Consider the following 24,464-nt stretch of genomic DNA (forward strand, 5'->3'; position numbering starts at 1 on the left):
GAAAAACAGTAATATTAAATCATCTTATATATTTCCAAACAATAAATATATAACAAAATTTTATTAGAAAATATATGGAAACTAAATCCACTTTAGAGAAAAACTTTCAACTTAGACACTAAACACAAATCACATCATTTCCTAAAGATCTCCAAGTTAGCCAAAGTTGAAGAAGAGAAAGACCAGATTGTATTTCTTGCCCATTTTATGAAAATTACCTTCTAGATAACTTTTTCAATTCAAGATTATAAGTAACAACCATTCCTGAGTAATAACCACAGAAAAATCATCATTTAAAAAAGCTAAACTGAAATGGGCTACCAAAAATCAGCACAAAGCAGAACACTTCTAGTAAATGTTTGCTCAATTGAACTGATTTTTACAACAGGTTAAGAACAGTTTCACCTAGACATGAATCAGTCATAACTGCTTGAGCATCAGGTACCCAAATCATCCCTAAAAACAGATGTAGTACAAAAGAGCAGATTGAGATTGCCTTGCATAAATGTATAAAAATAGTTGTATACCATGAATGGGTATATAAATGAAAATGTAGCTGTCCCACATATCTGACATACCTTAGGCTAGATGAGAGCATATTGTTTTTATTTTAATATATATATTTTTTTCTTTTTTCTTTCTTTTTTTTTTTTTGGTGAGGCAATTGGGGTTAAGTGACTTGCCCAGGGTCACACAGCTAGTAAGGGTTAAGTGTCTGAGGCCAGATTTGAACTCAGGTACTCCTGAATCCAGGGCCGGTGTTCTATCCACTGCGCCACCTAGCTGCCCCCATATTTTAAGATATATTGATAACTGTATTTCAAACTAATTGGTTTTCTTTATAAACATTATATATGTATAGATAAATAAAATTTCATTCATTTATAAAACATTCTGAAAAGATTATAGTGAGTAGGCTTCATTAGACTGTCAAAGGGATCCATGAGAGAAAAAAAGATTAAAAACTCTGGGGCTTAATGATATGAAAAGATAGCTTACGACTGGATGTATCACTGGGTATACTTATGCAGGCAAAAATCTGTGCTATGGCAGGATGACAAGGAAATTCAACTTCTTAACTAAAGGAGCAGCAAGGCTCTCAGGTTCCTAGCCTCAATAAATCCAAGGAAGTCTGTTATATTCTCAAGCAATTAAATAAAGTGTTTATTAAGGAGAGCTCAATACCTACTCAGGCCAATGCTGGGCACTATGATAGTTAAAAAAAAAAAGGTTAAGACATGGTCCTGCCATAAAAGAGCTTCTAATCCAAAAAAGAAGATAAAACCATACATAATAGTCAAAAATAAGAACCATAAAATTGTAATGCTAAATTGTATGAAACGGCATTCAAGGGGCTATAAGCTAGAACTCATCAGAGAAAAGGAAGAAAATTACTCAAAGAAGTTATAAAGGAGGAAATAAATTGGTCCTTGAAGCACAAGTAGGATTGGATAAACAAACAAGCAGGCATTCAATGAGTTCTATGACAGGAATAAGAAAAATGAATATACAGAGCCATTTTTCTCAGAGTCTACACTATCTATAACAGAGATCTCATATTGACAAGTACTAGGAAATCGGAATAAATAGGTAGCTTAGATCCACAGAGTCAAAAAAAAAAAGAGTTTAGAGTGGACATGATATGCGTTTAAGTATCCACTCAAGGCTAAGTAGGGAATAAGTAAATAGTAGTATAGAAAATGCTATGTTGGGCATATTAGAAGAAAAAAGAGTAAAACCTGGGAGGTATAAATGCTATAGTAATCCAGGGATGAGACTAGACTATGGAGGTGACAGCAGAAATAGAGAAGGGATGAATATAAAAGATATTCCTTAGGAAAGGTTTCCCTGTATCTGAATCCTAGGAAGGCATGTGGGAGGTAATTTATAGTTATTCAGTTCTTTTGAAATATGAAAATATGTGTTTGTATACACATATGGGGTCCAGAGAGAGGAGCACTGCAAATTTTACTTCTATTTATGTTTGTATATGTATAACTATCTGTGTGGACATAAATGCATATAACATGGATGTGTATACAGACAATTCTCACATTCCTTTAAGTTGGCATTAGGTAAATTCGACTCCCCAGAAGATAGGCAGCACAGCTCTGGTCCTGGTAGGGCTGTGACAGCACTAGACACTATAGCAATAGCAGCAGCAGCAGCAGCAAGGCCCCAGCCAGGGGCCCCCTGCTCCAGGCATTGAAGTTGCTCATGCTTTGGAGTATAGAGCCTCAGAGAGTACAGGATCACACCAGGCTCCCGAAGGGAGGAAGAGATCTGCAGAACAGTACACTTAAAATAGCAAGAACTATATATACATACATATATATGCATACATATAAATATAGATATATAGACATAGATATAGCTATAAGCATAGCTTTATCTATATATCTATATATTTTAGTACTCTTTAGTTAATGAGAAACATGGCAAACTCATTATGCCCAGGTACCTAAATTCCTCAGGAAAAGACCCAACTAGAGATAGCTTTTCAATAAGGAATATCAAGAATACTTACTGCATTCCAAAAATTGTTTTAGACGTTCAAAAATCCCATGAAGAAAGCCCTAGGGTAAAATAAGAACTTGTATTTAATATATATATACACACACACACACATATATATCATCACTGAAAATTTTATCCAGTAATTTCATGCTGTCTTTTCTCAATTAGAGGGCATCCATGTCTTCAAGGGAATAAAGAATTACTAATTATAAAGATCCAGATATATAATATTAAATAGTAAAACCAAGAAAAAATGAAATAAAGATAAATTATAGAATTATAGAATTCTATAGCTTTCTTCCTGCCAAGAAAAGCCAAATAAAAATATATCAGTTTAATAAATGAAATTACAGAAGCTATGTAAAATATAGATCAAGTGGAAAGTTTATTAAGTAAGCATTAAGCACAATATTCTATCATGTACATTACTCAAAAAAAATTATTTAAACATATACTGTCAGGGCAGCTAGGTGGCACAGTGGATAGAGCACCGGCCCTGGAGTCAGGAGGGCCTGAGTTCAAATCCGGCCCCGTCCAGCTTATCAGCCCTCTTACCCAACCACATGCTCAGCTCTAGAAGATGCCAGTGCTGTAGCCCATTCAGAGGCTCCAGGGTAAATTCCTCCAGCTGCTTGTCTGGTGTGTCTGTCAGCTTGATCAAGGGGTTAGACTTTACTCGTGGTCCAGCACTGAAATCTATATATAGCTGGAGAATAATCTCAGCCAATATTTTTGTGTTTTTCTGCTCCAGGGGTTCTTTTATTGCTGTTTTTTGGGGGTGACTTTATCAGGAGCTCTGTGCGTTTAATGTCTTTCCTCAGCCATCTTGACTCCTCCCCCCTCTCCAGTAATCTTGATATGTATATTGCCACTGTACCCAGATGGCTCTGGAGGACAGAATGAGGTTGGTGACCTTGCAAAGCCCTCCCTCACTTAAATCCAATTCAGTGCAAGTCATGATATCACCTCAATGTCATGGTCCTCTTCAAGTACAAAGGAATATACAAGCACGCACACGTACACGCACGTGCACACACACACATGCACACGTGGGCATATGCATATTTATGCATGTGTGTTTAATCTACATATACTCTTAAGGACTTCATTATAATGTAGAAAAAAAGCACTAATAAAATATTCATTTTGAAAAGGAAAAGGAAAAAAGGGGGGAAAAGAAAAACAACCCCAAAATAGTTCTCAAGGCAAAAGGAATGGAGATTTGACAAGTCAAGTCACTTTCAAAAGGAAATACTCTATCTCTCTAAACCTGCATAAACTCAATCAAGAGCAAGTAACAAATGGAGACCACAGATATTTTTAAATCTCAGGGAATACTCTCACTAGTAGAAGATAAAAAGAGTCTCCAAAGGAGAGAGAAAAAATGAGAATCAAAGGAATACAATGCCCCCCAAAATTAAAGAAAAAAAATGATCAAAATGGAACAGTAGTCAACCAAAAGCTGCTATACATGGTTTAAATACAAAGAATTCTACTTTACTGGAAGCAATCTTGGCACACACATAGTCTCAACAAAAACTATTTTGAAAGAAGAGGGCTTTGAAAAGCAAGTTTGTGTCATTTATGAGTTTGTCAGGGGAAAAGTTTTAATTCTGTTTCATGGGAGATCATATTAAAATATTTTTAAAATTCCCTAAAAGAACATAAAGGGAGATAAGGGACATCAACCCAGAGACATGCTATATAACAAGGAAAAATTAAATTGTCTAATGAAAAAACTCCAATTGGCAGCTGAGAGTAGAAGCAGTCTCACAGTGCTGAATCTTTTTTTTTTTTTAAAGTGAGGCAATGGGGGTTAAGTGACTTGCCCAAGGTCACACAGCTAGTAAGTGTTAAGTGTTTGAGGCCGGACCTGAATTCAGGTACTCCTGACTCCAAGGCCAGTGCTCTATCCACTGCGCCATCTAGCTGCCCCGCGCTGAATCTTCTTTAAGTTACAAGAATAACATGGCTTATAAAAACACAGATCTAAGTCTAGTAAAGATGTAAACTCAAACTATCAGCAAAAATAGTATCCCATTCTAACCAATTTCTTCTCAGTGGTTTCATAGATAATCTTTACAAATGACTAATACATTATAATTTGGCATACTGAGAAGATAATTTAAATGAATACTGAATATATGGGAATAATTCTTTTATCTTGGATCACAACAGAATGACCTACTGCACATAATTTTTACTACATAAATGAGTGTTCTAAACAAAACAGTTGAAGGACAAAAATTTTATGTTAATGATTTTTCATAGAAATTTTTCTATAATGTGTTACAAACTACATTGGCTGACAATCACTTATTTTTTGGGGGGGGTGAAGCCAAAAAAATCCAGGGCCAGTACTCTATCCACTGCTTGAGCTAGCTGCCCCCCCCCTTTTTTTTACTGGGCAATGAGGGTTAAGTGACTTTCCCAGGGTCACACACCTAGTAAGTGTCAAGTGTCTGAGACCGGATTTGAACTCAGGCCCTCCTGAATCCACTGCTGGAACTATATCCACTACACCACCTAGCTGCCCCCTGACTGAATCAAATAAATATAATTTAAATTACTACTCAAAATAATAACCACAAATATCGATTAAAGTGTATCATGTGAGGTAAAAGACTAGTTGTTGGGTCTAGAGGGCAAATCCAGGAGCAATGGGTACAAGCTGTAAAAAGGTAAATTTAGGGGCAGCTAGGTGGCGCAGTGATAAAGCACCGGCCCTGGATTCAGGAGGACCTGAGTTCAAATCCGACCTCAGACATTTGGCACTTACTAGCTGTGTGACCCTGGGCAAGTCACTTAACCTTCATTCCCCCCCCCCCCCAAAAAAAGGTAAACTTAAACTTCATGCTAGGAAAAACTTCCTCCTAATCAGACCTGAGCAAGAGTAGCATATAGGCTGCATCAGGAGGTTATGAGGGACCCTTTCCTGGGAGTCTTCAAGCAGAAGATTAACAACAAATTATGTATACAACCAAATGTTATCCTGGGGATTTCTTTAGTGAAGTAGTTGGGCTAAAGAACTGCTAAGACCTCTTCCACCTCTCCCATTCCATGATTCTGTGTTGTTCAGTAGTGTTATATAGGGTGCCCTCAGGAGTCACTTAACACATTCACTTTCACTTAATTTTCTCCATCTATAGGAGTTTTTTCTAGCAGTTGGTAGTTCTCCCTGCACCATCACTTTTGAGTCTCTCAGTTCTTAGTATATGTTTAGGAATGTCGAACTCTATATCCATAGAGATGTAGCCTATACAAAACCAAGTCAATAACCTAAGAAGATTGGAAGAATGCCTAAAGAAACAACAAAACCATGCTTCTTAAATAACTAATTTTCACACATAATCAGGAATCAAGAGCCTCTAAAGCAAAAATATAAAAGTAGATGAACTCCTTAGTAGAGTAGGGTATGTTAATTTTATTGAATTATTTCTTTACAAGCACAACTGCTTACTCTCCAGGTTCACAGCAATGGATAGGGGTTATATTAGTTATGACCAACTAACAGGTAGAACATCACTATATAATGATTTAACAGCAGCAGTCCTAGCAAAAGTGAACAAAACTTTTCCCATTTTACTAATTTAATCTTTTATAGACACATAACCAAGAAAAGGATACAGATGGTAAATTTGCTCTTTAATTTTAGGCCAATTTTAACCAGTTCTTCAAAAGCTAAAAAAAACATTGTGTTTGAACAAATAATCCCACTTAGATATGCATGACTTTTATAATTTTTTTTCTTTCTTAAATAACATTTTTAAACTGTCAGACAGAAGAAACATCAGAGATATATCTGGTAACATTACAATAGCAACCAAATTCAAGGGGCTGCCACAGCAACAACTTCTGTGGTAACAACGAATCACAAGAAATGCGATACCAAGCCTGCTTCTTCTGTTCTGAACAGAATTTATTACGTACAAAATATGCCCACAAAATGGCATACAACATTTTAATTGCACTATAACATATATAGGATGATAAAGACATGAATGCCTCATTTAATAAAAGATTATCTTAGAATTAAGAGATCATATAAAGCCAGTCATAAAATCAACTAAAAAACTAAATAAAATCAAACATTTTCCCAAAGTCAAAGAATAAACTATTGATATTACTCACCATCACTTCCATATTCTTGTGAGGTTCCACAAATCCATGAACAGTTAGTTTACGAAGCACTGAAAAATACAATCAAATTTTTGTCCTAAGTACTATCAAGATAACTGTGATTGCAATAAATTAATGTTTACAATGATAACCACAGGACACCCTAGAAATCACATCATAAGAAAGATGAGGAAACTCAGGCACAAGCAGGTTAAATGACTTGCACAGGGTAACACTCGCTTAGTAAGAGAGCCAGGATGACAACCCAGATCATCTTACCCCAGAACAGTCTTCAGAATATTACACTATATTTCTTTTCAAAAAAGAATTACTCTAAATTTAGTTTAGTTTTTTTTAATGAAATAATGTTTATCCATATTATCCTCACTAAAATTTAAAAAGAAAAACAAAACCTAGGTTCATTTCCATTCCATCAATACTTCACAGAATAAAAACATTTAAAGGAACAAACTCACTTAGGTTTATACAAGATCTAAAATCACCTCTGGGTACAAAATTCAGCAAATTAAGTAATGTTTTTACAGTGACAAAATTATCCATTAACAAAAGTAGATAAAGCCCTAAGAAAGAACATGAAGGTATACACAGCAATCCACACTGGTGGAGGCAGGAATCAATGACATTTCAAGTGATATGCATTAAGCTTAATATACTATGTGCTACAGTATTTCCTTAAAATAGATCTGTAATAAAAGTCAACTGCCAAATATAACAAAATTTTAACAGATAAGAGGGAAGTCAACGAATAAGGTTTTATATATACGTGTGTGTCATTATATTCAGTTATATGATAATTCTATCATGAGTAATTCCTTGATTTTCAAAAGGTTACCATGCAGTTACAATTAAAAAACGAGATAAATTTTCAGTGGAAATAACAAGCTATGCTCATTACCAAAATGAACCCCCTCTAACTAAACTTAGATTAAGGCTAGGAAACTCAAAGGAAAGAAAAAAAAAAAAAGAAAATCTTACTTCCTTTGTTAAGTACAACCTATCGTAATCTTTAAATATCTAGTTCTTAAATGCATTAAGGTAACCATTTATAGGTTACATTATCAGTAAAGAACTCACTAGGTTCATTTTTAAAACATGATAATTACCACTAATATTTCATATTATCTTAGCAAAATATGTAAGCATGACTTAGAACAAGGAAAAGAGAAACTTACATTTAAAATTCATCAATCACTAAATATCTAAAGAACAATTAAGATATGAAAGTATTTTAAAATGATGCCCCTCTTTTAGAGATTAAACCAAACACAATTAATAATTTTTATAACACTATAAAAAATGTTAAACTTGTCCCTGTTCCAGAAGAGCAGCATGTATAATGTTAAAACTATCTATAAAATGGGAACATTCAAAATGGTAAATGTTCAAAACTTAGGAAAACAGTTTCCAAAACAGTTAAACAACATCTCAATTTGGGGCATTACCAATCACAGATGGACTCCGAGAGCCAGTTCTAGAGCATTATGGAAAGAGTAACCCTCAAGTGACAACTTGAAAACACAACTACTCTCACTTGCTCCACAAACAAAAGTGTTTGTCTCAATCCCCATTTTTGCCCAAAAGAATATCTCCTACCTGCACAAGTTATATAATTTGGGGGAATGTTGCTCTTGCCCCAATATCAGGATGAATCGAAACATGACCATAATAGGGATAAAGGTAACTATGAAAAATGCTAATGTATAATCTTAAGTATTTTTAAATAATAGAATTATAGCATATAGGTATAGGCACAGGTATAGATATATATAGATGTGTGTGTGTGTGTAGGAGGAACCAATACATTAAAGAAACTGAGGGACTTCTCAGATAAAGATGTAGTAGCTAATATGTGTGAATGCCTAAAAGCTAGTTCTAAATAAAAGAACTAGGGGAAATAGCTGGCTAAGAACAAGGACAGAGGAGCAGCTAAGTGGCGCAGTAAATAAAGCACCAACCCTGGATTCAGGAGGACCTGAGTCCAAGTCTGGCCACAGACACTTGACACTTACTAGCTGGGTGACCCTGGGCAAGTCACTTAACCCTCATTGCCCTGCAAAAAAAAAAATAAAAATAAAAAAAAGAACAAGGACAGAAAGAATGTGGAAGAATAAAACTGGAAAAAAGTATATACTAACAGAAAACAGGACACTCATTTAAAGACCTTGAATACAGGAATGAGTATCCAAAAGCAGAAGAAAGACTAATAAGGGACTCTGAAAGGCAGAAAAGCATAAGAAATCATACTGATTTCTAGACCAAAATGTCTGAAACCAAAGCTAGACAGAGTCCAAAAAAAGAACAGCCCTACTTTTCCAGAGAATTATATGCTCAAAGAATGAAAATTTAACACAGGCCTGGGGTTAAATGCTGAATATAATAAGGGATGTGAGAGAGAGGGAGTAAAGTCCAGAAGCTTTCAGAAGCTTTCAGAAAGTGACAATATAGAAACAAAAAGCACCAACAACTCTATTACTTAAAAAAAAAGCTTTAGCCATACACTTGAATATACCATATGTGCTAGACTACAAAAAAGAGGTGGGGAGAAAAGAAAAAATAAATAAATAGAATGAACCCAGAATCTCTGAAAGAGAAATTCACCCCTTCATCCTCAAGATTAACAAAAAGGCCAGTTGTTGTCTAGAAACCACCTTGATTTCTTATGTTCTTGTGCCTTTAGGAATTACTCACTAGCCTTTCTCCTGCTTATGGATACTCATTCCTATATTCAAGGTCTTTAAATGAGTTTCCTGTTTTCCATTAGTACATACCTTTTTCCAGTTTTATTTTTGCAATTTCTTCCTGTCCTTTTTTAAACTGGCTATTTCTCCTAGTTCTTTTATTAAGAATTAGCTTTTAAGCATTCATATATATTAGCTACTTCATCTTTACCTGAGATTTTCCTCCATTCTGTTTGGTAGCTATAGCTAAAGGCTGTGCCATTTTAAAATAAATAATATATATGAATTATGTTTAATTGTACCTTTCAATGACAGTAGAGTTCTTTCCAATGAATTTAAAATAGCAGCTTCATCTCCAGTAGAAATATGTTGTAGGAATGTATCCGTATGGTGATTCCACAGCGAACAGGCAAAACTATAAATTCCAGATGCTAACTGCAAAGAAACAACATGTTTGTTCACAATTCATTAGGAATTTCATTAAGTCATTGACAGAGATCTACAAAATGTTTTGGGTTTTTTTTTTAATTCCAAAAACCTGAGAATAAACTTTTGGCGAGACTACATGGGGAATGGTTAATGTATCATTCATGAACAAAAGCTCCTATAAATCAGTCAGCATTACACTATAATCAACTATAATTAAACAACCTTCTTAGAATTCCAGTGTCGGGGGCAGCTAGGTGGCACAGTGATAAAGCACCGGCCCTGGATTCAGGAGGACCTGAGTTCAAATCCGGCCTCAGACACTTGACACTTACTAGCTGTGTGACCCTGGGCAAGTCATTTAACCCCCATTGCCCTACAAAAACAAAACAAAACAAAATAAAATAATTCCAGTGTCCTGCCAAATACCTATATGGTATAACTGAAGGTCTGTCTAGCACAAAACACACTATTGGGTTAGTCAATCTGCTAACATCCTCAAGCACATGTGAAAGAAGCTTTCCTCCCAATAAAATTTCTCTCCCAGGATTCTGACTCCCCAAATAAGAAGTATTTCTTCTCTGATAACTCTCTAGTTGTTTCCTCCTGTCCTCAAATTCTCTCTTCATCATCCTCTCCCTGATGCTGCTACACAACTCTGCTCCCAGAAGTCTAACCAACTCCTGATATCAGTAACTCTTCTGGAGTCCTATAGGACATTCGTAACCCCATAATTCAATTTCAGCCTTAAAGAAGCCTGTATCCTCGGAATCTCAATTAGTATTCTATATCTGGTTACTGCCCCTGTGTAACTGATTTTATATATGTGTGTGTGTGTGTGTGTATATGTGTGTATGTATGTATATATATGTGTATGTATGTATATTTATATGTATATAGGAAGCTCTATGTTTTATTATCTACTATAAATCATTTATGGTAGCTTGCATTGCTCATTTAATGTTTATGGTCATTTCATTAAAAGTTTGGAACCAGTCCCTTCATCAGGAACATAAATGCTTAATATAACACAGTCCTATTAAAAAATTACTTTCCACTTACAATACCTTTTCCAGAAAAGTAATATACTTTAAGTCCCAAGACTACATGTACTACTTACAAGAAAAATACAAAAATCCATCTATACAAAATACAAAAATAAACCCTCAAAGTTCAAATTCTAGTTATAGCAAGCATACAATGGTACTCATTACATGAATCAATAAAGAATGACTATGTTTCAGGCACAAAAAATAAATCTAAAGATGAAATTACCATTTGAAATGGCAAAAAAGAGAGTGAAACTGGTTCACCTCCAGGCAAAAATATGCTATTAATGTTCTAGCAATCTGAGAATTCATGGAATTTCAAAATCAGCTTGGATGTCTGATTAAGGCAAGGCATTTTGGACTCCACAGACTAAAGCATATGTGTCAAGAGGGAAACCCTACATTCAAATTCTCTTAAGACAGGTGATTTGAGGTATAACTTTTAACAAATAATTTTAAACTGACAATTCTCCAAAAGCAAAAGTTTTCCAAAATATCTCATTTATTTCCCTGAGAAATTCGTCTTTTATACTGGAATCTTACTATGCCAAAAGAGTTATCAAAACACAAATGATCAGCTTGGAAATCTTTTTTTTCAACTTCACTTTTGTTCAGTTTCACTTGATTTTACTTACAAAAATTATATAGAAGATTCTGTAATATCTTAATGTCAGAAGACTTCCATTTTAAGAAGTTTCATTATAAGGAGGCTTTTCCTAAATCTTAACCACACCACCACCCAACTTTATTGATAAGTTTACAAAGGACTGTTTAAACAAAAAGTGTTATGTAATGAGTGCTTTTCTAAGTCTTTCTCCACTTAAGATACTGTATAGCATTTGCATATGGTACCTGTGGAAGATATTTTTACTAAAATTTGATATGCTTTTCAAAATGTTTTTATGGGGCTCCTTGAATTCTCATTATTATTTTAGGTGTGCATATTAAGTGGGGTTTGGGGAGAAAACTTTTGTATGTCGTGATGCCTATACATATTGGATGCAGGATTTGATGAATTTTTACTGGGCAGTGAAGGGCAAAAAATATAACCATAGTCCAAGAGTTCTTATATATTTAAAAAAAAAAAAAAGACTGGTTTCCATATCTCACCCATGCTGTAAGCTTCATGCAGGAGCTCCTCACCACCAAATACCACTGTTAACCAACACAGGATTTTTGACCTGCTCAAAGCTCCCATTTCCTATGTAGGTTCATCCTTCTTTAGGCAATGTGGATGATAGTTCCCTACTCCCTAAAGCTCAATGTTTTAATGCTTAGGGTAGACACCAGATTGGCAAGCTCACTGCAAATGAGAACTCCCAAACTCAAGAGATGTGCCAGCCTTAGGCTCCCTAGCAGCTAAGGTTAAAGGCCTGTACCACCACTCTCAGAATCCATGCACTTTGAAAGAAAGCTCTGAAGTAGCTATAGAGGAACCTATGAAATACTCTGGGCTACTTGTAAATAAACACAAGAAACTCATTGATGCCTAATGTAAAAACATTACTTAATAGAGTAACTTTAAGAAAAGATATGGTATAGAAGATTTGTCTCAATGAATCAAGAGATTTGGATTCTACTCCTGGCTCCATCACTAATCAGCTTAATGGATTGATGAACTTTTCTTAAGGATAAGGAAAAAATAATAATTTTTCTAATTATACTCAGAATTAAATGAATCTTTAACTCCACAAGGATAGAAGTATAGACACTGTGCTTGGTACTTTACAAAATTACTCATTTGATCTTCAAAACACCTCTGAGAGGTAGATGCCCATTTTACAACCGAGGAAACTGAGGAAGAAAAAGGTTAAATAACTTGTCCAACATCACAAAGCTAGTAAGTTTCCAAGGACATATTTAAAATCAGGTCTTCCTGACTCCAGGTCCAGGACTCCACCCACTGAGCCTTTAAGTATCTTTGACAGGGCAAAGGGGAAGTCAGATTTAATGTTTTGACTGTCCTGACAACATAAAACAAGAGTTCTGCTTAAAGAAGGCTGTAATGGTAAGAAAACTGCTGTTTTAAATTGGGGGGTGGGGTAGGGGGTAGGGAGAGAGAGATAAAAGTATATGGGGAAGCTAATTTCTCCAATTTTCTTCTCAAAGCATGGGGAATAAAATTTCTTTTAGGGGGAAATAATGCAAATAAATATAATCTGAAATAAACATTTAGAATTTTGTTGAATTAAAAATCTAAAGTATCAGCATTTTCATTGTGAATGAAACACTGTCACCATCTGACTTCAAATGAATATTTTCTTAGTGACAAAATTTAAGAATTATTCTATTAGAATGCGAGAAATTAGACGAATATACTAAACTTTATTTCACTGAATGTTTCAGGTATTTCATTTTTACTGGCTCAAATTCATTCTCATACTTTCTCCTTAGGAAATATCTGCATAGTCAAATTTAAAATAAAAAATATTTCTAATAGGAAGGGACAATTGATCCTGCTCAACAACATCCAACAAATTATTTACTTTTTCTTTTAAAAAAAACACATTAACAAATTCCAATCCACTTTTGTTAATAAAGTACATACAAATATCATAATATTATATTATAGGAGAGGGCCAGATATTTAAGGGATTTGCATTCCCAAGGAAATTTCCAACCTGGCAGGGAAGGCTCAAGCTCAGTGTTTTGAGTCTCAAAAATGTTATTTTCTTTTAATGGCATGCATCCATCATCTCTGGAATAAAAGGTATATGTATGGGGCAGCTAGATGGCGCAGTGGTTAAAGCACCGGCCCTGGACTCAGGAGTACCTGAGTTCAAATCCGGCCTCAGACACTTGACATTTACTAGCTGTGTGACCGTGGGCAAGTCACTTAACCCCCGTTGCCTAAAAAAAAAACCAAAAACCAAAAAAAAAAAAACAACCAAAAAGTATATGTATTTGAGTTTAAAACAATGATATTTTTATGAAGGAAATGTTTTAATTATCCATTAAAATAACTTTGATAATGCTGGCTAGAATTACCTAGCTTTTTTATATTTTCTGGAAAATTAGTTGTTTATTTTTAGAAAAAGGTAATAAGATTTTTCAGACTAACAATTAAGATTCTAGAATCATTGTGAATTTTAAACCTAAAATTAAAGTCTTATTTAAAAAGAAAAAAAACCTCAATATTTAATCTGTTTTATAACAGACTGCTTTGTTTAAAATTTGCTTTTCAAGCTAATTTCACATTTCAAGTTTCTGAGGATATGAAAAAAAAAATGACCACTTTCTCAAGGTTCCTTCTGAATAACTAGATGAATCTGTGACCTCATGTGTGGTACAGATAGATCTCTGTTGGCTGCAAATCATAACCCACCCACACATTCTTATCCTGTACCAAACTTAGTCATGTCTATCTATAATTCCTAACCAATGCAATGAAACCTTCCCTCCAGAAAAGCTCTCTGACTGCGTACCTGTTATCCTTCAGTCTAGCTACATCATAGGCCCATCTCTTTGCTTAGTAGTTAATGATATAATTTATGCAATCTTAAAAGTGTACATCAGCTTTGGCAACATGCTGAAGTAACTTTATACTCCCTCCCCAAATGCACCTTGTCAAAGACATTTTGGGTTAACAGCAACTTGAATTCTTCTGAGATTCTGGTGCTCCAGTAAATATATAGCATCAACAAGAAAATATTAGATTAAGTCAGGGGAGAGAGATTCCAGCAAAATATATGTAAAAACTGTTTAAGACTTAAAAATGCCTAAAAATAGAATGGTAGCCTTGTTAAGAAGTGAGTTATTGGGCAGCTAGGTGGCGCAGTGGATAGAGAACCAGCCCTGGAGTCAAGAGGACCTGAGTTCAAATCTAGCCTCAGACACTTGACAGTTACTAGCTGTGTGACCCTGGGCAAGTCACTTAACCCTAATTGCCTCACCAAAAAAAAAAAAAAAAAAAGATGAAGAAGTGAGTTATCCATCACTGGAAAGTAGAGGCTAGATGATCACCTGTAAGAGACTTATTGTGAGTATTCCCACAGGGGATAGGAATAATCTCTAAGGTTCCTACCAACTCTAAGGTTCTATGAATATATCAGTCACATTCATACCTGCAATACAACAGAGTATCTGGATATATGATTACCTACTTAAAAATTTAAAACTTTAGGGGACAGCTAGGTAGCGCAGTGGATAGAGCACTGGCCTTGGATTCAGGAGGACCTGAGTTCAAATCCAGACTCAGACATTTGACACTTACAAGCTGTGTGACCCTGGGCAAGTCACTTAACCCCAATTGCCTCACCCCACCCCAAAATTTAAAAACTTCTTAGCTCCAAAAAAGACCTAATTTCTCAAACATATAGAGAAGTGAGTCAAATTTATAGAAACAAGAATCATTCCCCAATTGATAAATGGTCAAAAGATATGAGGGGGCAGCTAGGTGGCAGGGGGCAGCTAGGTGACGCAGTGGATAGAGCACCGGCCCTGGAGTTGGGAGTACCTGGGTTCAAATCCGGCTTCAGACACTTAAGACTTACTAGCTGTGTGACCCTGGGCAAGTCACTTAACCCCAATTGCCTCACTAATAAAAAAAAAAAAGATATGAACAGTTTTCAGATGAAGTAATCAAAGCTATCTCTAGTCATATGAAAAAAATGCTCTAAATCACTTTTTACTGGAGAAATGCAAAATAAAACATTTCTGAGGTTCTACTTCATACCCGACTAACAGGACAGAAAAGGAAAATAACAAATACTGGAGGGGATGTGTGAAAAATAAGGCGTTAATGCACTGTTGGTGGAGTTGTGAACTGATTCAACCATTCCGCAGACTAATTTGGAACTATGCCCAAAGAGGTATAAGACCATATATGCTCTTTGATCTAGCAATATACCACTACTAGGTCTTACAATCTATGTCATTTTGAGTGAGTCACTTAACTTTCCTAGGCCTCATTTTCCTCTTCTGTAAATAGGAGTTTGGTTTGATGGCTTCTAAGATCCTCCCAGTTTAAAGATTATGATCTCATGGTTTACAATTAGAAGTTCAAGTTCTAGATCCTAAACTTACCGGCAGTGGCCTAACCTCTCTGATCCTCACTTCTCTCATCACTAAAATGGGAGAGTCAATCTACCCCAGAGGGATGCTCTGAGGAAGATAGTTTATAAACCTACAGCAGCATATAAGTGGGAGTTTTTATTCATTATTTGGTCTAAAATGGTAAAAATTCCAGAAGCCAAAGATACTGCTTTCTTTTGCAAAATGCACAAGATCACTAAAACTATAATCCTCAAATACCTAACAACAGTAAAGGAAAATTTTGCTGCCTTTATGATAGGAATGATTTTTCACTGTAAGAGCAAAGCAAAGCAGCTATTAAACATGAAGAAGTATATTTCATTCAGAAAGTTTATGAATTATGGTAATAAAAATTTGCTTTGGAGGTAGCATGGCATAATACAGGCAAGGCTAGATTTAGAATCAGAAGACATGAATTCAAACCCCACCTCTGCTGCTCACTCCCTTGAGCAAGTCATTTCCCATTTGTGCACCTTAAGGTAGTACATCAGTTTGTGGTCCTTAAAACAAGGCACAAATAAAACTTAAAAAAAAAAACACAATGGGTAACCCCCAAGGAGTTAATTCTTTTTAAATCTGAATAACATTTGCAAAATGTTTATGAAAAATTAAATTCCATGGTAATATCCCTAATATTTTTACAAGTTTAAAAAAATTAAACAGCTGTCCTAGGATAATACATTAAAGTCCTTCAACCAAGTTAAATGTTCAAATCCATCCTCAACCGCTAGCTCTGTGACCCTGGACTAGTCACTTAACTCCTGTCTGACTCAGTTTTGTCATGTGTAAAATGAGAATAAAAAGAGTATCTACCTCCCAGGCTTGTGGTAATGATCAAATGAAAAATCTATAAAATGCTTTAAAACATTAAAGCAATATATAAACGCTAGCTATTATCATAGAAATGTGTTATATTGGAAAGAATACTAAAACAGTAGTCAGGAAACTAAGGTTCTGGGAAAATCTCTGCTATTATTAACTGTGTGGTTTTGAACAAGTCATGTAGTCTCTGAGTTTTCTCACCTGCCAAATGAATAGTTAAATCAAGATAATCTCTAAGGTTCCTATTAGTTCTGGAATTTTATGATTCTATTTAAAGAAGTGATCTATGTAGGCAGAACAACAAAACTGAGTATTTTTTGGGGAAAAATTGTTAATTTGCATATAAAACATACTTTTTTTGTTATTTGTTTATCATGGAGCTGAATAGCTAGAAGACACCTTACATACCATCAAGTCCAACACTGGATCAAAAAAAGAAGATTCAGAAACTTGGTCATCATTCAGGTAATTACTGGCAGAGTTAAGAATACAAGTTAAGCTCTGTAGTCATCACGGAGCCCTCGGCAGTGCCATGTTTGGGCAGAGCTTGAGCAGGTTCTCTGCCTCCTTGGTTCACAGAAGCCACTATGAGGAGGGTCCAGGGAAGATAATTCTTCCATGAGATTGGGGAGGACACAATATACAGCTCTGTTTTCTTGATTTGTTCTCCCATCCCAAACTAAAACTCAGACTTAATGAAAGTATTCTAGAACCTTCCCTTTTTTTTTTTTTGGTGAGGCAATTGGGGTTAAGTGACTTGCCCTGGGTCACACAGCTAGTAAGTGTCAAGTGTCTGAGGCCGGATTTGAACTCAGGTCCTCCTGAATCCAGGGCCAGTGCTCTATCTACTGCGCCACCTAGCTGCCCCTGAACCTTCCCTTTTTAATAGAAAACAAATGCTGGCAATGATAACTGTGTACTCTGGATGTGGATTTGCTGCACCTTTCTTTATAGTAAGACATCAGATACTTAAGAAATAAGATTCTCCTTTACAGGAATCAGAATTAAAGAACAACCACCACCTATAAAAGGAGTTCTGAAGAAAGGAGTAAGCAAGCTATTATAAACCTATCAAATGAAAAAAAAAGAATACAAGTGCAAATATGGAAATGTTTACATAATTGCACATGTATAACCTATATCTGATTGCTCACAGCCTCAGGGAAGCGGAAGGAGAGGGAGGGAAGGAAGGATAAAATTTAGAACAGAAAACTTTAAATTAAAATGTTTATTATTATTATTATTATTTTAAATAGTTATAGAATAATTGCTTATTTGCATTTATGGATGAATTTCCTATAACCAGAAATTCTCCAAACTGAAAAAAAAATCACACATGTGTATGTATATGCTATCTATGACATGTGTGAAGTGAAGTGAAATGGTGATTATGAACAGAATATATAACTTGGCCATCTATTATTTCATTATAATTCCCAGTGTGGAAAAAACCACGACTAATGCAAATCAGCAAGTCATTTATAACAAAGAGACCTAAGTTCAAAGATGGCCTCTGATATTTATGGGGATGTGTGACCTTGTCAAAATCAGTCAACATCTCTGAATCTCAATTTCCTCTTCTGTAAAATAGGGATGATAATAGCACCTACCTCAAAGCATTATTATAAAGATCAAATAATATAATGCATATGAAGTACCTTGCAAACAATAAAGTGTTATTCATATATATATATACATATATATGTGTAATATATATTTTTTTACAAAGAGTACAAGTGTAGCCCTCTGATTCCTAAGCCAGTTATTTTCATTCTACCACACTGCCTCTTATTCTCTAACTTATAAACAGTAGCTTTCACTAATACAACAAAAATTGACACTAATTACACTCTCAATTAATTCTTCTGCTTTCCAAAGAATGAACAAAATACATCAACATAATGACAATCATAAAGTTAAGAAAGTTTTGTTAAAAAAAAAAAGAAAGAAAGAAAGTTTTGTTAATACTCTCAGACACCTTATATAAGAGCTTTGGACCTAGAAGAACTAAGAGGCCTATTTCAAATCCTGACAGCAATCCTACCTACACTGTGCGACAATGGGTAGTCATTCAATTGGAGGCAGAGTTAAGAATACAAGTTCAGCTCTGCAGTTGTCGAGGAGCCCTCTGCAGTGCCATGTATGGGCAGAGCTTGAGTAGGTTCTCCACCTCCTTGGTTCGCAGAAGCTGCTATGAGGAGGCCTCTCTCAGTCTAGTTTTCTCCACAGCAAAATGGATATAATAATAACTGTAATACCTACACACTTCACAATAATATTATATGGTTCAAATAAGATAATGTGCAGAGTGGTTTGCAAACCTCAGAGTACTATATGGCAACTATTGTTGTCTTTAAAAATATTAACCTATGATGGCATCATGCCTCTACCAATTGAAGCCCAAAAAATATATAATGTATAAATGGGTGTATATACAAACACACACACATGTACATATATACATATATAATGTAAGCCTCCTTGAGACATACAGGGCCTTGCACATAGCAGACACTTAATAACTTATTTAATTGCTGATGACTTTTTTCTTTAATTTGTCTTTATTATGAACTTAAAACACTAAAACAACCATTTCTTTATAGATAGTAGCCCCCCTCAAAGAAAACTGAATATGAAATTGTGAATATCTATTACATATAGCTTGATTTTCTTTTTCAACATATAATAAATTCAACATGTAACTTAAAGCTATCCTGCTTGTGATTCTTTCTGGACTTTCATTCACTTTTTTTTTTGGGGGGGTGAGGAATTGGGTTAAGTGACTTCCCCAGGGTCACCCAGCTAGTAAGTGTCAAGTATCTGAGGTCAAATTTGAACTCAGGTCGTCCTCCTGAATCCAGGGCCAGTGCTTTATCGACTGCACCACCTAGCTGCCTCCATTCACTTTTAAATGTTTCATTCACCATCTTTTTTTTATTTCTTTTTCCTTTCTTTTTTGGCTACCCTATCTCAATCTTGCCCTAACCCACATCCACTGAAATAAAGGAAAAAAACAAAATCCTTAAGACAAATATGAATAGTCAAGCAAAACAAATTTTGTACACTGGCCATGTCCAAAACTGTATGTCTTACTCTAATTCCACTTAAAGTAATGCCATATTACTTTAAGTTTACTGAATTTGAAGAAAATTAACATTTAAGGGAGTGTTCTATTCCATCTTATGCACAGGATAAGTTTTAAGTATTTGATTAATGCATAACTAATTAACACAAAAATTAGCAAGCTAGTTATGCTGTTTCAAAAAATGCAAATGGACACTCAGGTTTCAAAACTAAGATTTGATGACTTAACAGCTTTTGTTTTACCAAAGATGGTTGCTAGGCCAGTTCTTATAAACACAAGCAACAATATAATTCAAATCCTAGATATAAATAATCTTATAATGAAGAAAGAGAGAAAAGAGAAATGGACATAGTTGTTAAAAAACACTGTTTCTGAGGCCCAAAGAATTTGGTTTCCTTGATTTTCTTCTTTAAGAGGGTCTTGGAGACATGTTGCAAAGAATTAGATCACCTACCATCAGATGACTAAAGAAATATTAAACTACAATATAATATTTTGCAAACAACCTAATTAAACATTATCTAATAAGCTTTTTTAGGCCAAAAAAAAAATGTTCATATCTAGACATTTCATTCACTTACATCATAAAAGAGCTTCCGGTCCGCAGCCAGTCTTTTGGATGCCAAAGTCTTAGTGACATGATAGAAAGTAAGCAATGCTCTGTGCTGACGAAGATCATCTTGGACTTTCACAGATTCTATAAGGGTGGGAATCAGTTCTGGCCAATGTCTGGGACAATCCAATCTAGCAACTTTTGCAATCAACACTGCAATCTGAGTTGCAATCTATTAAAAAAAAAATTACCAGAAAAAATAGTTGAGGTCAACTGAATATTGAAAATTGCATTTTTCATTAAGAACAAAGAAAGCATATTATCCAGATTTATAATATCACTTTTTCCACTGGCTGTAAATTCAACAAAATGGGATCTGCTTTCACTAAAATACTAAGTTTATCATTTACCAACTTCATTTAAAGGACATTTAATATTGGGTATCAGTAATGTTGGGGCACCTACATGGCACAGTGGATAGAGCACTGCTCTTAGAATCAGGAAAATATCTTCATGAGTTCAAATCAGTCCTCAGAAATATACAAGATGTGTCACCCTGGGCAAGTAACTTAACCCTGTTTGCTCCAGTTCCTCATGTGTTAAATAAACTGGAGAAGGAAAAGCCAAACCACTCCAGTATCTTTGCCAAACAAAAACAAAAACAAAAAACAAAAATGGCGTCACAAAGAATGACACATGACTAGAAAACAACTGATCAGTATTCCTATATTATTTAGAGAATTCTGGTTTCACATATAATTTTTTCCCTATTCTAATTGTATATAGAAATATTCTTTTTTTTATTGTTCATTGAGTTCAGAATACAATTTTTTTTTTTTAGTGAGGCAATTGGAGTTAAGTGACTTGCCCAGGGTCACACAGCTAGTAAGTGTTAAGTGTCTAAGGCCAGATTTGAACTCAGGTACTCCTGACTCCAGGGCCGGTGCTCTATCCACTGCACCACCTAGCTGCCCCCAGAATACAATTTTTTAAAAGTAATGCTATTACTACAATGTCATTTAGGATGTGACTTACTGATTTTTATATTAATAGCTGAACCCAGGGGAAAGAAAAAAGCTCTACCCTAAAAGTAAAACTTCAATAAAGAGGTGCCCAGTAGGAATTCACATGGCTAGATGATGTTGAGACCTTAATTTCCAAATTACCAAATCATCAAAATAAAATTACATGCAAGCAACTTATGAAGTAAAAAATATGATTAGAGGAATTTAATTACTCACTGAGGTATTCCTTTAAAAAAAAAACTTAAAAGTTAACCAACAACATAAGTCATAGCCACACCATAATAAACTGAACTCCCCCAGCATATTTTCCTGAGATTTAAATCATAAGTATTCAGTATGACTGATAATTTTAAAATAAACTAAATGAACCATGACTTTTAAAACTATTTCTATGACAAAAATTCAGTTCAACTTGATGTTATACATAACTTTCAATTTCTACTTTCAAGAAAAGCTCTTTCTTTTAAATGCTTCTTTAAATGACAAAATAACCAGTTACTTCCCAATAAAAGCAACTACCCAAGCAAGAGAATGATTAACCCAGCAACCATTTCTTGACTGACCTGATTTACTGGCTCATTGAAATTGGTGATGAGCCCAGCTCGCAATGTAGCTTTTTCCTCCTCCGAAAGAGCACTATTTTTTAAAAAAGAGATGTTTATTATTCAACAATATTAACAAAATGTATAAATCTATATTTGTAGCTTTTAGCATTTAACAGCTAAATTTAAAAATAAGCTTTCCAGAGGCTCATACGCCTGCTAAGTAAAATGAACACTTCTATTTGTTTACATAGGTTTGATAAATTAATAGAAGCTGAAAACATTTTTTAGCTGAGTAAACATTGTTTATATTTAAACAGGTTACTGTAGAAGAAAAATGATAAAAAGAAAGCAAATCAAAGGTCACTTATAATCAACAACAATCATTTATTAGGTTCCTACTATGTGACAAACACCACACTAAGGGTGGACACTTTCTGATATTAATTTTTGTTGACAGTACAACGAACAAAAATTTTTCTAATTTCATTAGAGCACATCTATTTCCTAAAGCTAACCACAAGGGGAATTTATGAAAAGTAAATTCTGTATTCCCCAATAACTTCTGATAAGTGATATTGTACAAAGAGCACTGGCCTTACTAACAAAGCACTGTGTATAAATCTCAGTAACTCCTTCCTCTTTCTGGACATCAGTTTCCTCATTTGTAAATGAATGTTAGACAAGATATCCAAGGTCCAAAATCAGTTTAACATTCCAGATGTCTATAAAATCAGTTATGTTCCTACTAACTGGAAAAATAGACTATTTTGCAACTGTCGATCCACAGCAAATGTTTACTACTTTCACACAAAAGATCCTTTCTGCTTAAAAACCTATAAACTTTAAAAACTTGATTCTTCATTCATCCCATGTTCTGATTCCCTTCAAATCCCATTCCTCAACAGGACAGCTACAGAGGGAGCTACAAGATAGAAAAGTACATATGCTACCATTCTTAATATAGTTTGCTTTGCGAAACAGCATAATAGATAGAGGGGAGGAAGGGATAGAATTTGGAACTCAAAGCTTTAAATAAAAATGTATATTTTAAAAAAAGAGTTGAAACATTAAGTAATAAGAGTGAAGGCCAATGCTAAGTATTCTAATATTAAAAGTGCTTTTTAAAGTTCATTGTAAACTTTGCATTACTTTGCAACTTTTTCCTTCTATCAATATATGCTTTACCCTCTGGATTGATGTGACTTCATTTGAACTGCAAATTATACCATAATACCAGCTTTTGAAAAATATTCACAATTTTAAAGGGAAAAAAATTTTTCTCACAACACTGTTAATAGAAGTCTAACCACAATTTATTATTAGTCAGTGTTACACTTTTGGTCAAGTGTACTTGTCTCACAAAAATGCATTATAGCTAAAAATAGAAACTGAACTCATTAAACAAGAAATTAGCATCATTTAACTAATTCACTGAAGTCCAGCAAATTGTTAAAGAGAATAAAGCTTGCAGTGAATGACCCCTATGCTTTTAAGGTGAGATTCTCACTAAGTTAATATCTTACTAGGAAATGTAAAATATGTAAAATTTACAAATATTTATGCAACTCAATTTTAAAACTTAATTTGAATAACGGTTTCTAATTGACAAAGGAAGTCTAAATATGAGACTAACGCTTTTGCCAATATTCTCTCCTTTATGGAAGATTATACCAACTTCCATCTTTAATATATTTAATATATACTCAATGTGCTACAGTTTTCAGGATAAAAAACTTTTCCACGTAACGGTTATATGGTTTATCTAAGATTTTTAAAGTTTAAAAATTTGGTCTACTATACAGTTTTCCCTTCTGAGAACAATTTGAAATAAACCAGAAACTTAAAATATACTTTGTGTCTTAAGAAAGTCATTCATAAGGAACTGAGCAACTCTCTTACCTATCCACCCACAATCCAAACAGAATGGGTCAAGAAACATTTAAAAGTGAATTGGACAAAGTGGAAGAAAAACTATTTTAGAGAAAAATTCAGCTACATGTGGCCCAATAACATATAATCATAAGTTCTTAAAATTACCAAATCCTTCTAAAACTAACACAATCTGACAATAAAATAATTGTTACATAGAATGTAATCATCTTGGATTTTAATGATTATTTGTTTTTAATTTTTGCTTCCCCAATAACTTACCAAGGACATGTTTTATAAAGATTTATAAATATTTAAACCATTTATTTTAAATACACACATCTAAATATAATTCCTTGCATGAGCAAAACATTTTATAAATAATGTAACAATTATGTGGTCACAATGACATCTACTGGAGAAATAAAGAAATGTTAGCTTACTATGCAAAGTTCCCCACATTTCCTATTGTATATATTTCAAACTCAAGTCTGTTTTAGTTGCAAGACTTTTTGTTTTGCCTTTGAGAATTATCATATTACAATATCTCCTCTCTTTTATAGAAGTATCAACATAGTTTTATATGATCCTGATTGTGTTTCCTTAATATTTAAACCCTTTCTTTCTGTTCTATTGTGGCATGTTTTCTTTGACCTGGAAGGTCTTGATTTTGACTATGTCATTTCTAGAAGTTTTCAATTTGAGATTTCTTCCAGGAAAG

General features: G+C 34.3%; 1 protein-coding gene across 1 annotated transcript in view; it reads right to left on the reverse strand.

Annotated features, from left to right (window-relative positions):
• Positions 1–24,464, reverse strand: part of IPO11 (importin 11) — a 205,851-nt gene that overhangs the window by 163,575 nt on the left and 17,812 nt on the right. Inside the window, 5 exon segments of the mRNA XM_043978159.1 lie at positions 2,528–2,576; positions 6,649–6,707; positions 9,638–9,770; positions 20,333–20,536; positions 21,893–21,965. Coding sequence (XP_043834094.1) covers positions 2,528–2,576; positions 6,649–6,707; positions 9,638–9,770; positions 20,333–20,536; positions 21,893–21,965 — 518 coding nt within the window.

The sequence above is a fragment of the Dromiciops gliroides genome, chromosome 1 (genome assembly GCF_019393635.1).
Source record: "Dromiciops gliroides isolate mDroGli1 chromosome 1, mDroGli1.pri, whole genome shotgun sequence".
NCBI lineage: Eukaryota > Metazoa > Chordata > Mammalia > Microbiotheria > Microbiotheriidae > Dromiciops > Dromiciops gliroides.